General features: G+C 38.8%; 1 protein-coding gene across 1 annotated transcript; it reads right to left on the reverse strand.

The window, feature by feature from the left end:
- Positions 1-1,147: 1,147 nt before the first annotated feature.
- On the reverse strand, positions 1,148-13,907 carry LOC124075342 (CD2-associated protein-like). The gene is made up of 2 exons (XM_046418868.2): positions 13,837-13,907; positions 1,148-3,193 (listed from the first exon to the last, which is right to left on the reverse strand). The coding sequence occupies exons 1-2, from the start codon at positions 13,905-13,907 to the stop codon at positions 1,273-1,275; spliced, it is 1,992 nt and encodes a 663-aa protein (XP_046274824.1). The 3' UTR covers positions 1,148-1,272.
- Between the last annotated feature and the right edge of the window lie 155 nt (positions 13,908-14,062).

The raw sequence follows: 14,062 nt of genomic DNA on the forward strand, positions 1-14,062 counted from the left end.
AAAAATTTCAAAATTTTAAATAAACCTATAAGTTTTTAGACATATTATGTATAGACTATAACATTCTGAAATGTTCAACTGTTCATAAATGACTCTGAAGAAATTGCTGATTCACCTATTCTGTGAAAATCTGGTTTTCAATATGATCAACTATATTTGGTTTAAATAAGCTGTAATATTATATTTTATGATATACTAACACCCTTTCTAAACGTTTAATCTAAATAACATTCCAAAATATCTCCAGGAGTTAGTTTGGCCTATTATGTAAATTATACACTGTAAAACCTGAGTATTTACATAATGACAACTTGTCCCAGTATGAAGCCTTACATGAGGTTCTGAAAAGATTTGGATTTTGTTTTCCTAATATTACATTATTAAAAGTCAGAGGGAAGAGTATGAAGAACTAAAGATAATGAAATATTTGAGACTGTAAAACAAGCAGGAAAGTACAGCAATAAGGCTGGTGTTAACTATTTCATATGTGCTGTAGTTTCTAGGCACAAGTAAAGGATTAAATTGATGTTTTTAGATTCCTTAGAACTAATGAACTTATAATAAAGCTCATGTTTAACAATCCATTACATTTTAACTAAATTCCTTTTATGAATCCTATAGTGCAAGCAATATAAAACACTCAAAGTTGAAACTGTTTTTATTATTTCATTAGTTATTACTGTATGCATGGGTGAGTAATCTGATTTATAGCTAGGAAACTCCTATTTCATCACCCAAATTAAAAACAGCACTGCAGACAAACAGGCACAACAGTGTAATCTTGGGTAAGAAGCTAAAAGTAAAAATATGTATATATTTACAAAGTTATTATCCCTTAATGTATCATGGAAAAAGTAGTGACTATAGTTACTATAAAGCTAATCTGTCGCTCTCAAATAGTTTATCTTACAGATTACTTGTAAAGATATCACCATATTTATAGTATAGATCTCTTTAAAAATAATACTACAAGTTTCAATAAAAAAATTATGAACTTTCTTTCCTTTTTATACAGATTCAGTAGTATTTTCAAGCAAACAAACAAAAATAATGTTTGCAATCCCAGCACAGTAAGAAATAAGGCCTCTTTTTTTTTCATATTGGCAAAACTATATATATATATATATATATTAAAAAGCACCCACCCCCTAACTTTTAATAGATAATATAGTTCATATACTCATATTTCATTATCACAACATCAGTGTTTGTTGTTTTTAAGTAACAAGTCGATGGAAGTTCATATTGTTGCATCTGAATCCCTGGAACACTTCAAAAAGACAGGACAGCTTTTTTCAGTTTCTCTATTTCCATCTCTAGATTACTTCTCAAGGCCTTCTCTTCTTCCAAATCTTTTCTCAGTTTTTCCAGTTCTTTCCCATGATCCTTTTTCAGTGCTTCTACACTACACAGCAATTCAATAATCTGGGCGCGAAGTTCATCTAGGGAATTTTTTTTGCCATCATCTGTTTCTACTTTAGATTTTATTTCTAATGGAGTTAGGAAGGCAGATGTATTTGCTTTAGAAGTATTTGAAGGTGTTGAAAGGTAGACAGATGGCTTTGGAACATAGCATGTATCCTTTTTAAATTCAGATGGCTTTAGGTTGGCACTATCTTCTTCTTTTGATAACTTCGAAGTTTTTTCTGGGCTTTGAGTTGGAGAATGTCCACCATTGAAGCGACCAGGCAGTCTTCTTCCAGGCATCTTCGGTCTATTTGCAGTGAGATGTAACAAGTTTTCTGAGGAAGCTATGTCATCAAAATTTACAACATCTGTTTCTTTAGAACTTCTTGCTATAAATGAATCAAGGTCCACTGATTTTGGTCTAGGTGGTAACTGTTCGGATTTGGGCTTTGGTTTGGATACTGGCTCAGTTTCAAATTTTGATGAAACAGTAGAAACTTCTCCATTGATCTTGGCTACAGGAGGTGGTGGGGGAACTGGTTTTTCAGGTCGCTTTGGGTAAACTGTTCCAGGAGATCTTAATAAATTATTGGCTTTGGTGGGTGGAGTAGGCTTCTTGGGTGGGACCTGTGGAGCAGCTGGTTTAGAAGGTTTCTGTTCCAGTGTTTTTTCATCTTTTTCTTCGGGCTTCATAGGAAAAAACTTCTTCTCTGTAGCTAAGAGATCAGGCTTTGGAGCTGGACCCTTAGCAGGAGGTGGTGGTTTCTTTGGTTTTGGAAAGTCCTTATCCAGTTCATTTATCTGAACAGCAAAATTGTCTGGAAATACTCCTTCTTTACCATTAAGTTCACCCTTCCACCACCCAGCTTCTCCAGTCTCCTTACTTATCAAATGGATTATTTCCCCTTCTTTAAAAGAAAGTTCGTCTTCATTGGTACCTTCATAGGCAAATAATGTTCTACAGTATTCTTTAGCTTTAATTTTACCTTCAGTTTCTGTTTTTGTTATCTCCACACTTGTTTTGGATCCTATCGACTGTATGGTTAAGGGCTTTTCTGTTTTTTTCTCTTCTGTTTCACTACTGGATATTCTTGTCCTAAGTTTCATGGAGCCTTCTTTAAAAATATCTCCAAATCCAATTCCTCGAATTTTCTTTGGCTGAGCAATTGATCCAGATGCAGTTTCATTCCCATTCCCTGGAGAGGGTAAGGGTGAGGTAGGCCCAGGCAAAACAGTTTCTGAATCCTCTTGAGTTTCATGAGTTTCACCATCATCTGTCACTTCAAATTCTTTCACAAAGTTTGAGGGAAACAGTCCCAACTTGTTGTTCAGGGTTCCACTCCACCAACCTTCTTCTACCTCTTCATTAATATCAATAATATCTCCCACTTTCAGCTCCAGTTCATCCTCATTTTGTGGAATGTACTCAAAAAGAACTTTACACTGCCTTTTCTTGGTCTTCTTCTTGATGTTTTTGGTTTGTGGATGTGGCTGAATTCCTCCGGCTGGAAGTCCATAGGTACTTATTCGTTGCACAAGACTTGCTACATTTCCATGCCTTTCCCGTTTGATGGGCAAATTGTCATCCTTGGAATCTGTGTCTCGTTTAATTTCCTTAACAAAATTATCAGGAAACATTCCTCTTCTCCAATTTAGTTCTCCTTCTAGCCATCCTTCCTCCTGTAGTTTTTTCACATTTCTGATGATTTCCCCAACTCGAATAGTTAATTCATCATCATGCACAGCATCATAATCATACTCCACAATATAGTCAAAGTTCTCCAGGCTAGAAGTCCAAGATCAGGGTGCTGTTTTGGTCATGTTCTTCAGGAGTACTCTCTTCCTGGTTTGCAGAGGGCCATATTCTTTCTTGCTGTATCTTTGCATGGTAGACAGAGAGGTCTGCCATAGCTTTCTGGCCTCTTCTTATAATAGTACTAATCCCCAGATGTAAATTATTACACATGTCTTTACTTCGATTTTTTAAAAATATTTATTTATTTATTTATTTTTAGTTGTAGTTGGACACAATACCTTTATTTAATTTATTTATTTGTTGTTATGTGGTGCTGAAGATCGAACCCAGGGCCTCTCACGTGCTAGGCAAACACTCTACTGCTGAGCCACAACCCCAGCCCCTTTACTTTGATTTTTGACAGGGCCCAGGATTCAGGAGAGAAAAACCAGAAAGACCTCTGGCCCCAAGGATTGTGTAAGGAATCCCTTGTTATTAGGAAAGACAAAGGTGAAGGCTGTTGGGAGCATTTTGTAAGCTGCTGAGGGAGGCAGGTTTATAGTCCAACAGAGAAGGAGTCCGGTCCCACCATGGATCCTCAATGAATGTGTGCCTCTTAAAAACACCACTTTGCCTGTCTGTCATCTGTTTATATCACAGAAATAAGAGCAACGGCACAACCAACCACATCTGTTGAACATTTGGTAAACTAGACGGTGCATTCTTCTGAGTCTGGGTTTATGTCTGTTTTCACTGCTATTGTGCCTACCACCTGCCAACCTGCCTGGTACACAGGAAGGGCCCAGTGGAATGTCATTAGCAAGATGCCCGACTAGAGGGACCTGACGCATTCTCTCTACGAACAAGGACCAAATCAAAGAAAAAAATATTATTATATTGGAGTGTTTGAGGGAGAGTACCAAAACAGTAGGGCAGTAATCTAGAGCACAGACACCCAGGAAGGCTTTCTCAAAAATGGTACTAAGCACAAAGCATCCACCATCACATCTTCCCAAAGGAGATAAAACCTAAGCTTCATGCAGTGGGAATGAGTAAGTAGGAGGCCCCAGCAAAAACAAACCCACAGACACCTGAAGTACTTGCTACTGAAGAAGCTGAAAACCTCACTGGCCCTGAGGCCAGTTTACCAAGGTACCAGGGCATCCAAACTGCTTCATTAACTCAAAGAAAGAGCCCAGCCCATGTTGTGCCCTCCATCACCCAAGCTTCTGCTGGACAGCCTCATCTTGAGGCCCACCCTTCTGTAGTTCCCTAATGCAGTCAGTCAGCCCAACCAAAATCCCATCTAAGAAGCAGCTACGGGGCCTGACCTGAGCAACTCAGCCCACCGCGGCCACAGGTGCCAGCTGAGTGGCTCCTGTCATCCATTCACAGTCCTAGGAAGCAACTTGGCAGTCCACTCTGAGAAACTCAGTGAGCTAAGTTCCCATGAAAGCTAACTGTAAAGGTCGGGCGAGCGTCGGAGGAAGAGACCACCAAGAGACTGTCTCATGCAACAGCAAACGGTTTATTGGGGGTCCAGCATGCTGGGGCTCAGAGCTCACTTGAATAGAGCAGAGAGAGAGAGCCCTGGGAACAGCTTAAGCAGAGCTTATATACTTTCCTTGGAGAGGGCAGGGACTTCACATACAGCATAGCCAATCATTGCACGGTTTCTAGGAGAGGTTGTTTTCGTAGAGCAACCAGATGATCAGTGGGCATTTCCGGGAGTTGTTTTCAACTTCTACATGAGTTTCAGGTTCCAGGAAAACAGAACTTAATTCTTACATTCTTAACCTTTTCACTAATGTGCCGCCAATGGACTTTGGCAGGCACCCCATCCAGGCTGACCAGTGCGTCTCAGCCCCTACATGGCTTCTACAAAGCCCTCAGACACTGACAGGCACCCTACACTCACTATTGGGCACACAACATTGTACCTTCTGGGACCCACCAGGGTAGGCCTGCCCCCTTGAAACCCTCAGAAACAGACCAGCACCCTCCCTCCACTTTGGTGCCAGCCATATCTTACCTACCTTGACCCATCAATCAGCCCCGCCTGAGGCAACCTACACAAACTAACAGATGCTCTGCACATATGCAATAGCATGCACTGTTTCCACAGCTGCAAGTGTACCTGTCCTCCTAAGAGAGCTGCATCCAACTGTCAGAGAAATCCCACAAATCCCTGCAGCCTGGGCCATTGACATACCATAGGCATCACAAAAGTTGGTACCACTGAAGAAGCTACATGGAGATTTCACTATTGTTCCATCCTGGAACCAAATCCAGTGTAACCTGTCCAACTGAAACCCTAGGACACATATCCAGAATAAAGTCATTTACCGCAGAACTACCCTGAAAAAGTGGTAGAGGAAACTAATATACCCATATACACAAATGTCAACAAAGAGCCACGGGGGGGGTGGGGTGGAGAGCAAGGTAATATTGCACCTCCAAAGGAATATGCTATCTCTCCAGCAGGAGCCCTGAAGAAAAGTAAACTGATAAATAGCCTGAAAAAAATTCAAAACATTGATTTTTAAGAAAATCAACTAGATACAAAAGAATACAGCCTATTGATTTTTAAAAATTAGCAAAACAATTTATGATCTTAATGAAAAATTCAGCAAAGAGATATAGATCATGAAAATAAACCAAACACAAATCATGTAGTTGAAAAACTCAATTAAATGAGATAAAAATATAGTCAAGAGTTTAATAACAGGCTAGATTAAGAGGAAGAAACAATTTTCAACCTTGAAGACAGGTACTTTGAAGCTATCCAGTCAGACAAAAGGAAATGAGATGATAGGGAAAATCAAAGCCAAAAACTTATGACAATGAATCCACATATTGACAGCGACATTAGACAGCTTTTTTTTTCTATGACCAAAACAACTTAGAGGAAGAAAGGTTTTTTTTGGTTCATGGTTTCAGCAGTTGGTCAACCCCATTGCTCTGGGCCTGAGGTTGAGGCAAAACATCGTGGTAGAAAGGCATGGTGGAAGAAAGCTACTCAGTTTATGACAGCTGGGAAGCAGAGAGAGTATGCACAGAAGGAGATGGGTAAAATATATAATCCTCAAGGCATGTCCCCAGGGACCCACCTCCTCCAGCAACACTCCACCCATCTACCTATAGTTACCACCCAGTCATACACTCAAATTACTAAAACATCAAATGAATTAATCCAGATTAGTTTGTGGCTTTCATAATCTAATCATTTCACCACCTGCATTAACATAGGAGGTTTGAGGGAGTACCTCATTTCCAAATCATAACAACCTCCAACTCATCTTCAGCCAAGGTGCCAGAAACATACATTAGAGAAAGGACAAGCCTCTTCAATAAATCAGTTTAGGAAAACTGGATATCCATAATCATAAGAATGAAATTAAATCCTTATCTCTTACCAGTTACAAAAAAAAATCAACTCAAAATGGACCAAGGGTCTAAGTGTAAGACCTGGAACTATAATAAAACTACTGCAGAGATTGCTGCTGCCTCTGATTCCACTGCTGCCAGCCTGAGATCACCTGGAGGTCTTCTTTCTGGGTGCTGCTGCAACAGAAGAAATTGCTGCCCCAGATGCAACTGAAGCCAACGCTGCTGCTGACCCCAGAGATCACCTGGAGATGCTGCCCCCACAGCTGCAGTTGTAGCTGCCACTGCAGCTGCTGCTACTGCTGACCCGCTGCCTGCCGCCAACAACCACCACCACTACTGCTGCCACAGCCCAGAGGACTGCTTCAGAGTAGACTCCAGGTTTGGTTGCATGTGGCTGCACCTATTTTGGGACACCAGCCAGGGCCTGGGGCCCAGGTGCCAGCAGGTTTACCACCATAAGATCCTCTGTCTGGGGACTCCAGCTGGGGCCTGCAGGTCCAATGTGGGGGTGCCTGTGGGTTTGGAGGAGCCTGGGGTCTTCCTGCTGAGAGGGCTGGTGGCCCTTGTCTTGCTGCTGCATCTCGGGGTTGCTCCTTTGCATAAGTATATCCCTGGTGGTCTCTCTCCAAGTAGGAGCAGCAATGAGATCTTGGGACTATAGCGTGGCCAAGCCTGAGGTATCTGAAGCCCAGATTGGTGGGATAGAGACTGGGTTTGTGAGGGCTGATCTGGGTTTGATGAGATGTCAGAGACAGGGCTGAGAAACTGTTGAACACTGACAGAGACAATTCAACTTTCCAGCAAGATTTATTTTATTTTATTTTTTGATTCACTAATCTCTCTACCATATTTGTAACAGGATTTTTTTATGCATTAGTGTGTGGAGGACAATGATATATGAATGGTGTTTGCATTTTTGTTGTATTCTTATGTCTTTAATTTTTTTTCTGTTTGTATTCTTCTTCTCTCTGGTCTATTTTCTTGGATTTTCTTTCCAATTTTCCTCCAACCAACAGCCAATCTCTGTTGGCTCCTCCTCCACTTTTCCTGTGAAATTTTATTTCTAGCTTCTCTCTTCCTCCCTCGTGAATATCACATACTACTCTACCTCTGTTCTCTCACCCACCATTTGAAATTGTAAACCATTTTAACAAATCTTCTGTTTGTACTATAGATAGTTATTGAACTCATCATTTTGGTTTAATATGAAAAAGCAGTAGACACCTTAGTAGATGCCTAATAAGGTTTAAGGCTATATATTGTGTACACTGGGTGCTGTTGATATTGGTCTCACCAGTAAAGGCAAAGCACTGGAAACCTTCAAGGACACTATAGGTCTACAGGGTAGAATTTATCCTGCCTTATATCCATACTTTTAGATGGGAAAACACACTAACAACATGAAAAAACAAGGGAATAGGGCACCCCAAAAAAACCAAGATGCTTCAACAACAGAAGCCACTGATAACACAGTAGAAGAAATGTCCAAGAATGAGTTCAGTTTGTATATAGTTAAATTGATATGTGAAGTAAAAGATAGTATAAGGAGTGAAATCAAAGAAAAAATGAAGGAAATGAAAGAGCACAGTGGAATGAAATTAGAAATTTCTGGGACAAAATGAAATTAGAAATTAACAATAACATAAAAAATAGAAGACACTATTGAATGACGAATGGATAGTAGAAGAAATCAAGGGTGAAATAAAAAAATTATTAGAGGTAAATGAGAACACTGATACAACATATCAAAATCTCTGGTACAATATGAAGGCAGTACTAAGAGGAAAGTTTATTGCATTGAGTGCATTTATTAAAAGAATAAAAAGTCAACAAATAAATGACCTAATAATACATCTCAAAGCCCTAGAAAAATAAAAACAAATCAACACCAAAAGCAATAGAAGACTGGAAAAAATTAAAATCAGAGCTAAAATTAATGAAACCAAGTCAAAAGAAACAATTTTAAAAATTGGCAAAACAAAAAGTTGGATCTTTGAAAAAAAATAAATAAAATAGATAAACCCATGGCTATGCTAATAAGGAGAAATTACTAAAATACAAGATGAAGAAGAAAATATCACAATGGACACATCTGAAATATGAAGGATAATTAGAAAACTATTTTGAAAATTTATACTCTAAGAAAATATTGAAGACATCGACAAATTTCTAGAGAATATGACCTACCCAAACTGAATGAGGAGGTCATACATGATTTAAACAGATCAGTGTCAAGTAATGAAATAGAAAACACCATCAAAAGCCTACCAACCAAGAAAAGCCCAGGACCAGATGGATTCCCAGCCAAGTTCTACAAGACTTTTAAAGAAGAATTAACACCAATACTCCTCAAAGTATTCCATGAAATAGAAAAGGAGGGAACACTTCCAAACTTATTCTGTGAGGCTAATATCATCCTGATACCAAAACCAGACAAAGACACAACAAGGAAAGAAAACTTCAGACCAATATCCCCGATGAACATAGATGTAAAAATTCTCAATAAAATTCTGGCAAATTGAATACAAAAACATATTTAAAAGATAGTGCACCACAATCAAGAGGGATTCGTTCCAGGGATGCAGGGTTGGTTCAACATATGGAAATCAATAAATGTAATTCATCATATTAATAGACTTAAAAACAAGAATCATCTGATCATCTCAATAGATGCAGAAAAAGCATTTGACAAAATACAGCACACGTTCATGTTCAAAACACTAGAAAAACTAGGGATGGTAGGAACATACCTAAACATTATAAAAGCTGTATGTGCTAAACCCAAGACCAGCATAATTCTAAATGGAGAAAAATTGAAAGCATTCCTGCTAAAAACTGGAACAAGACAAGGATGTTCTCTTTCACCATTTTTATTCAACATCATTCTTGAAACTCTACCCAGAGTAATTAAACAAAAGAAATTAAAGGGATACACATAGGTAAAGGAGAACTCAAACCGGCAACGTTTGCTTATAATATGATTCTATATCTAGAAGATCCAAAAAATTCCACCAGAAAACTTCTATAACTAATAAATGAATTCAGCAAAGTAGCAAGATAGAAAATCAACACCCATAAATCAAACGTATGCCTATACATCAGTGATGAATCCACTGAAAGAAAAATTAGGAAAACTACTCCATTCATAATAGCCTTAAAAAAAACTTGGAAATCAATCTAACAAAAGGGGTGAAAGACCTCTATAGTGAAAACTACAGAACACTAAAGAAAGAAATTGAAGAAAATCTCAGAAGATGGAAAGATGTCTTATGCTTTTGGATAGGTGAAATTAATATTGTCAAAATGGCCATACTACCAAAAGCATTATACAGATTTAATGCAATTCCTATTAAAATACCAATGACATTCTTCTTAGAAATAGAAAAAGCAATCTTGAGGGCTGGGACTGTAGCTCAGTGGCAGAGCACTTGCCTAGCATGCATGAGGCACTGGGTTCGATCCTCAGCAACACATAAAAATAAACAAATAAAATAAAGGCAAACTGTCCATCTACAACTATAAAACTTTTTTTAAAAAAAGCAATCATGAGGGCTGGGGATGTGGCTCAAGCGGTAGCATGCTCGCCTACCATGTGTGAGGCACTGGGTTTGATTCTCAGCACCACATAAAAATGAAATAAAGATAAAGCAATCATGAAATTTATTTGGAAAAATAAGAGACCCAGAATAGATAAAGCAATCCTTAGCAAGAAAAGTGAATCAGGAGGCATCACAATACCAGACCTTAAACTATACAACAGAGCTATAATAACAAAAATAACATGGTATTGGCACCAAAATAGACTTATAGACCAATGGTATAGAATAGAAGACACAGAGACAAACCCACATAAATAATGTTATCTCATACTTGACAAGGGTGCCAAAAACATTCACTGGAGAAAAGTTAGCCTATTCAACAAATGGTGCTGGCAAAACTGGAAGTCCATATGTAGCAAAATGAAATTAAACCTCTATCTCTCATCCCGAACAAAAATCAACTCAAAGTGGATCAAAGACTTAGGCACTAAAACATAGACCCTGCACCTAATAGAAGAAAAAATAGGCCCAGGTCTTCACCACATCAGCCTAGGATCTGACTTCCTCAACAAGACTCCTAAAGCACAAGAGGTAAAATCAAGTATCAATAAATGGGATGTATTCAAATTAAAAAGCTCCTTCTCAGCAAAGAAAGCAATTAATAACTTGAAGGGAGAGCCTACAGATTGGGAGAAAATTCCTTCCACATGCACCTCCGATAAATCATTAATATCTAGGATATATTAAGAACTCAAAAAACTTAACACCCCCCAAAATAATATAATAACCCAATCAATAAATGAGCTAAAGAACTGAACAAACATTTCACAGGGAAGAAATACAGTTGATCAACAAATATATGAAACAGTGTTCAACATCTCTAGCAATTAGAGAAATTCAAATCAAAACTACTCTTAAGATTTCATCTCACTCCTGTGAGAATGGCAATCATCAAGAATACAGGCAACAATAAATGTTGACGAGGATGTGGTGAAAAAGGCACACTCATACATTGCTGGTGGGACTGCAAATTGGTGCAACCAATCTAGAAAGAAGTATGTAGATTCCTCAGAAAACTGGGAATGGAACCACCATTTGACCCAGCTATCCCACTCTGTGGTTTACACCCAAAGGATTTAAAATCAGCATATTATAGTGACACAGCCACATCAATGTTCATAGTAGATCAATTCACAATAGCTACGATTGGTCTACAAGTGTATTTTGGTGCCAATACCATGATATTTTTGTTACTATAGCTCTGTTGTATAGTTTAAGGTCTGATATTGTGATGATGCCTCCTGCTTCACTTTTCTTGCTAAGGATTGCTTTATCTATTTCTTATTTTTCCAAATAAATTTCATGATTGCTTTTTAACCTAGGTGTTCCTCAATAGATGAATGGGTAAAGAAAATGTGGTATATCTACCCAGTGGAATATTATTCAGCTTTTAAGAGTGAAATTATGGCATTTGCCAGTAAATGGTTGGAGTTGGAGAATATCATACTAAGGGAAATAAGCCAATCCCCACAAAACCAAAAGCTGAATGTTTTCTCTAATATGCGGATGCTAATTCACAATAAGGCAGGGGGTACTAGGGAAGAATAGCATTACCTTAGATTAGGTAGAGGGAAGTGTTGGGAGGAGAGGGGAGAGGAGGGAACTTGTATGCCAAATAACATTAGCCACCACAGAGATGCAAATCAAAATCACAATGATATCATTTCACCCCAATTAGAATGGCTATAATCAAAAAGACAAAGAATGACAAATGGTGACAAGGAAGCTGGAAAAATGGAACTCTGATACATGGTCGTGGGAGTGTAAATTAGTGCAGCCATTACAGAAAACAGTGGGAGATTTCTCAAAAAGATAAAAATTGAACTACCATGTGATCCCTCTTTCCTACTACTAAACATTTATCCAAAAGAAATGAAATCAGCATAACAAAGAGATACTTGCACTCCCAAGTTTATTGCTGTGCTATGAACAATAGCCAAGATATGGACTCAAGCAAGGTGTCTCTCAACAGAAGAATGGATAAAGGAAATATGATATCTACACAATGGAATGTTATTCAGCCACAAGAAGAATAAAATCCTGGCATTTGCAGCAACTGGCATGGAACTGGAGGGCACTGAATTAAGTGAAATCAATCAGTCACAGAAATACGAATTCCATGTTTTCTCTTTTTAAAATTTTTGTTCTTTTTAGTTATTCGTGACAATAGGGTATATTTTAACATATTTAGGCCAATATGGAGTACACTCTTATTCTAATTAGGATCCCAGTCTTGTGATTATACCTGAGATTCACTGTTGTGTATTTATATATGTATATAGGAAATTTAAGTCAGATACTTTCCATTGTCTTTCCTAATCCTGTTCCCCCCTTTCTCTTCATTCCCCTTTGTCTAATCTATTGAAATTCTATGCTTCTTCATCCCCCGTTTTTTGTGTGTTCGAATCTACATATCAGAAAGAACATTCGACCTGTGGTTTTTGGGAATTGGAATATTTCACTTAGCATAATAGTTTCCAGATCCATCCATTTACCTGAAAATGTCATGAAGTCATTCTTTTTATGACTGAGTGATATTCCATTGTGTATATAGACCACATTTTCTTTATCCATTCACCTGTTGAAGGGCACCTAGGTTGATTCCAAAGCTTAGCTCAATTGTGAATTGAACCACTATAAATATTGATGTGGCTACATCACTGTAGTATGCTGATTTTAAGTCCTTTAGTTATATACCCAGGAGTGGGATAACTGGGCCAAATGGTGGTTTCATTCCAAGTTTTTTGAGGGATCTCCATATTGATTTCCAGAGTAGCTGCACCTATTTGCAGTCCCACCAGCAATGTATGAGTGTGCCTTTTCTCCCACACCCTTGCCAACATTTATTGTTATTGTGTTACTTGTGTTACATTGTTGCCCTTCTGACTAGAGTGAGATGAAATCTCAGTGTAGTTTTGATTTGCATTTCTCTAGTTGCTAGTGATGTTGAACATTTTTTCATATATTTGTTGATCGACAGAATTTCTTCTTCTGTGCAGTGTCTGATCAGTTCTTTAGTCCATTTATTGATTACAGCTAAGATGTTGGTTTCATAGAAGTAGAGTGTAAAACAGTAGTCACTACAGGCTAGGAAGGATAGGGGGACGAGGGAAACTGAGGATGTCCCCAGGTCACAGCTGAGAAGGCTTCTGTGATCTGTTCCAACACCCCGCCTTGGCACCAAGACAAAAGGAAAGGAGTGTGAGGTCAGAGAGTGGTCAAGCGTCCTCGCTTACAGTACATGAAGAACATGACCAAAAAGGCTCCTGCAACAGAGGGGTTAAAAACCAGTGGGAGGTGTGTAAAAGCGGAAGGAAACCCTACCTGCTCCAGAAAAGTAAAGATAGCATGGGATGGAGAACAGTCACGCTCAGTTCAAAGGAGGGGCACCTAAGAATTCATTGATAATGTGCCAAGGAAGGGAGAAGCTACAGGAAAAGGCTTGTGAGCTGAAGCTAAGACTTCTCCCATCAGAGGCAGTAGGAGCTGGCAAATGTGCCCAAAGCCCACATGGGCATGCTCAGCCCCCTCGGGAAGTGGCCGAATGCTTCACGGAGCAATGCAAGACACTCATTCACCACAGCCCTGGACACCAGGCAGCACTAGCTACCCACGAGATAGATACTTTAGGTGCTCTGCAGTCTCATTGAGGGTCACTCACCATCTACTAAGAGAACTTGTCATTGGTGATTCTAAAGCACATACGCAGGTGCCGAATTTCTTGAGTGAACTCCAGGAACTCTCTGCCGGGGCAGTAGAGCAGCATTCAAAGCCATGACGTTTGGGAAGAGGCCCAGGGCACGGAGACCCCCACTTTAGACAGTGCTTTAGCAGAATAGCTATTTTTGAATGATAATCTTGTTTGATATTTAAAAAATAAAACTTAGTCAACGGAAAAGAGAAAGAAAAAATCAATGTTAAAGGAGATGGG

This window comes from Marmota monax, unplaced genomic scaffold, assembly GCF_021218885.2.
Source record: "Marmota monax isolate L192 unplaced genomic scaffold, Marmota_monax_Labrador192_F-V1.1 WCK01_AAM20220418_F8-fsc00008, whole genome shotgun sequence".
In the NCBI taxonomy this organism is placed as follows: Eukaryota; Metazoa; Chordata; class Mammalia; order Rodentia; family Sciuridae; genus Marmota; species Marmota monax.

Excerpts from the sequence above, each read along its gene's own strand:
- LOC124075342 (XM_046418868.2), bottom strand. The coding sequence starts at position 13,907 with ATGGCTTTGAATGCTGCTCTACTGCCCCGGCAGAGAGTTCCTGGAGTT. Across the intron at positions 3,194-13,836 it reads TCAAGAAATTCGGCACCTGC|CCTGGAGAACTTTGACTATA; the intron begins GTATGTGCTTTA and ends TTGGACTTCTAG.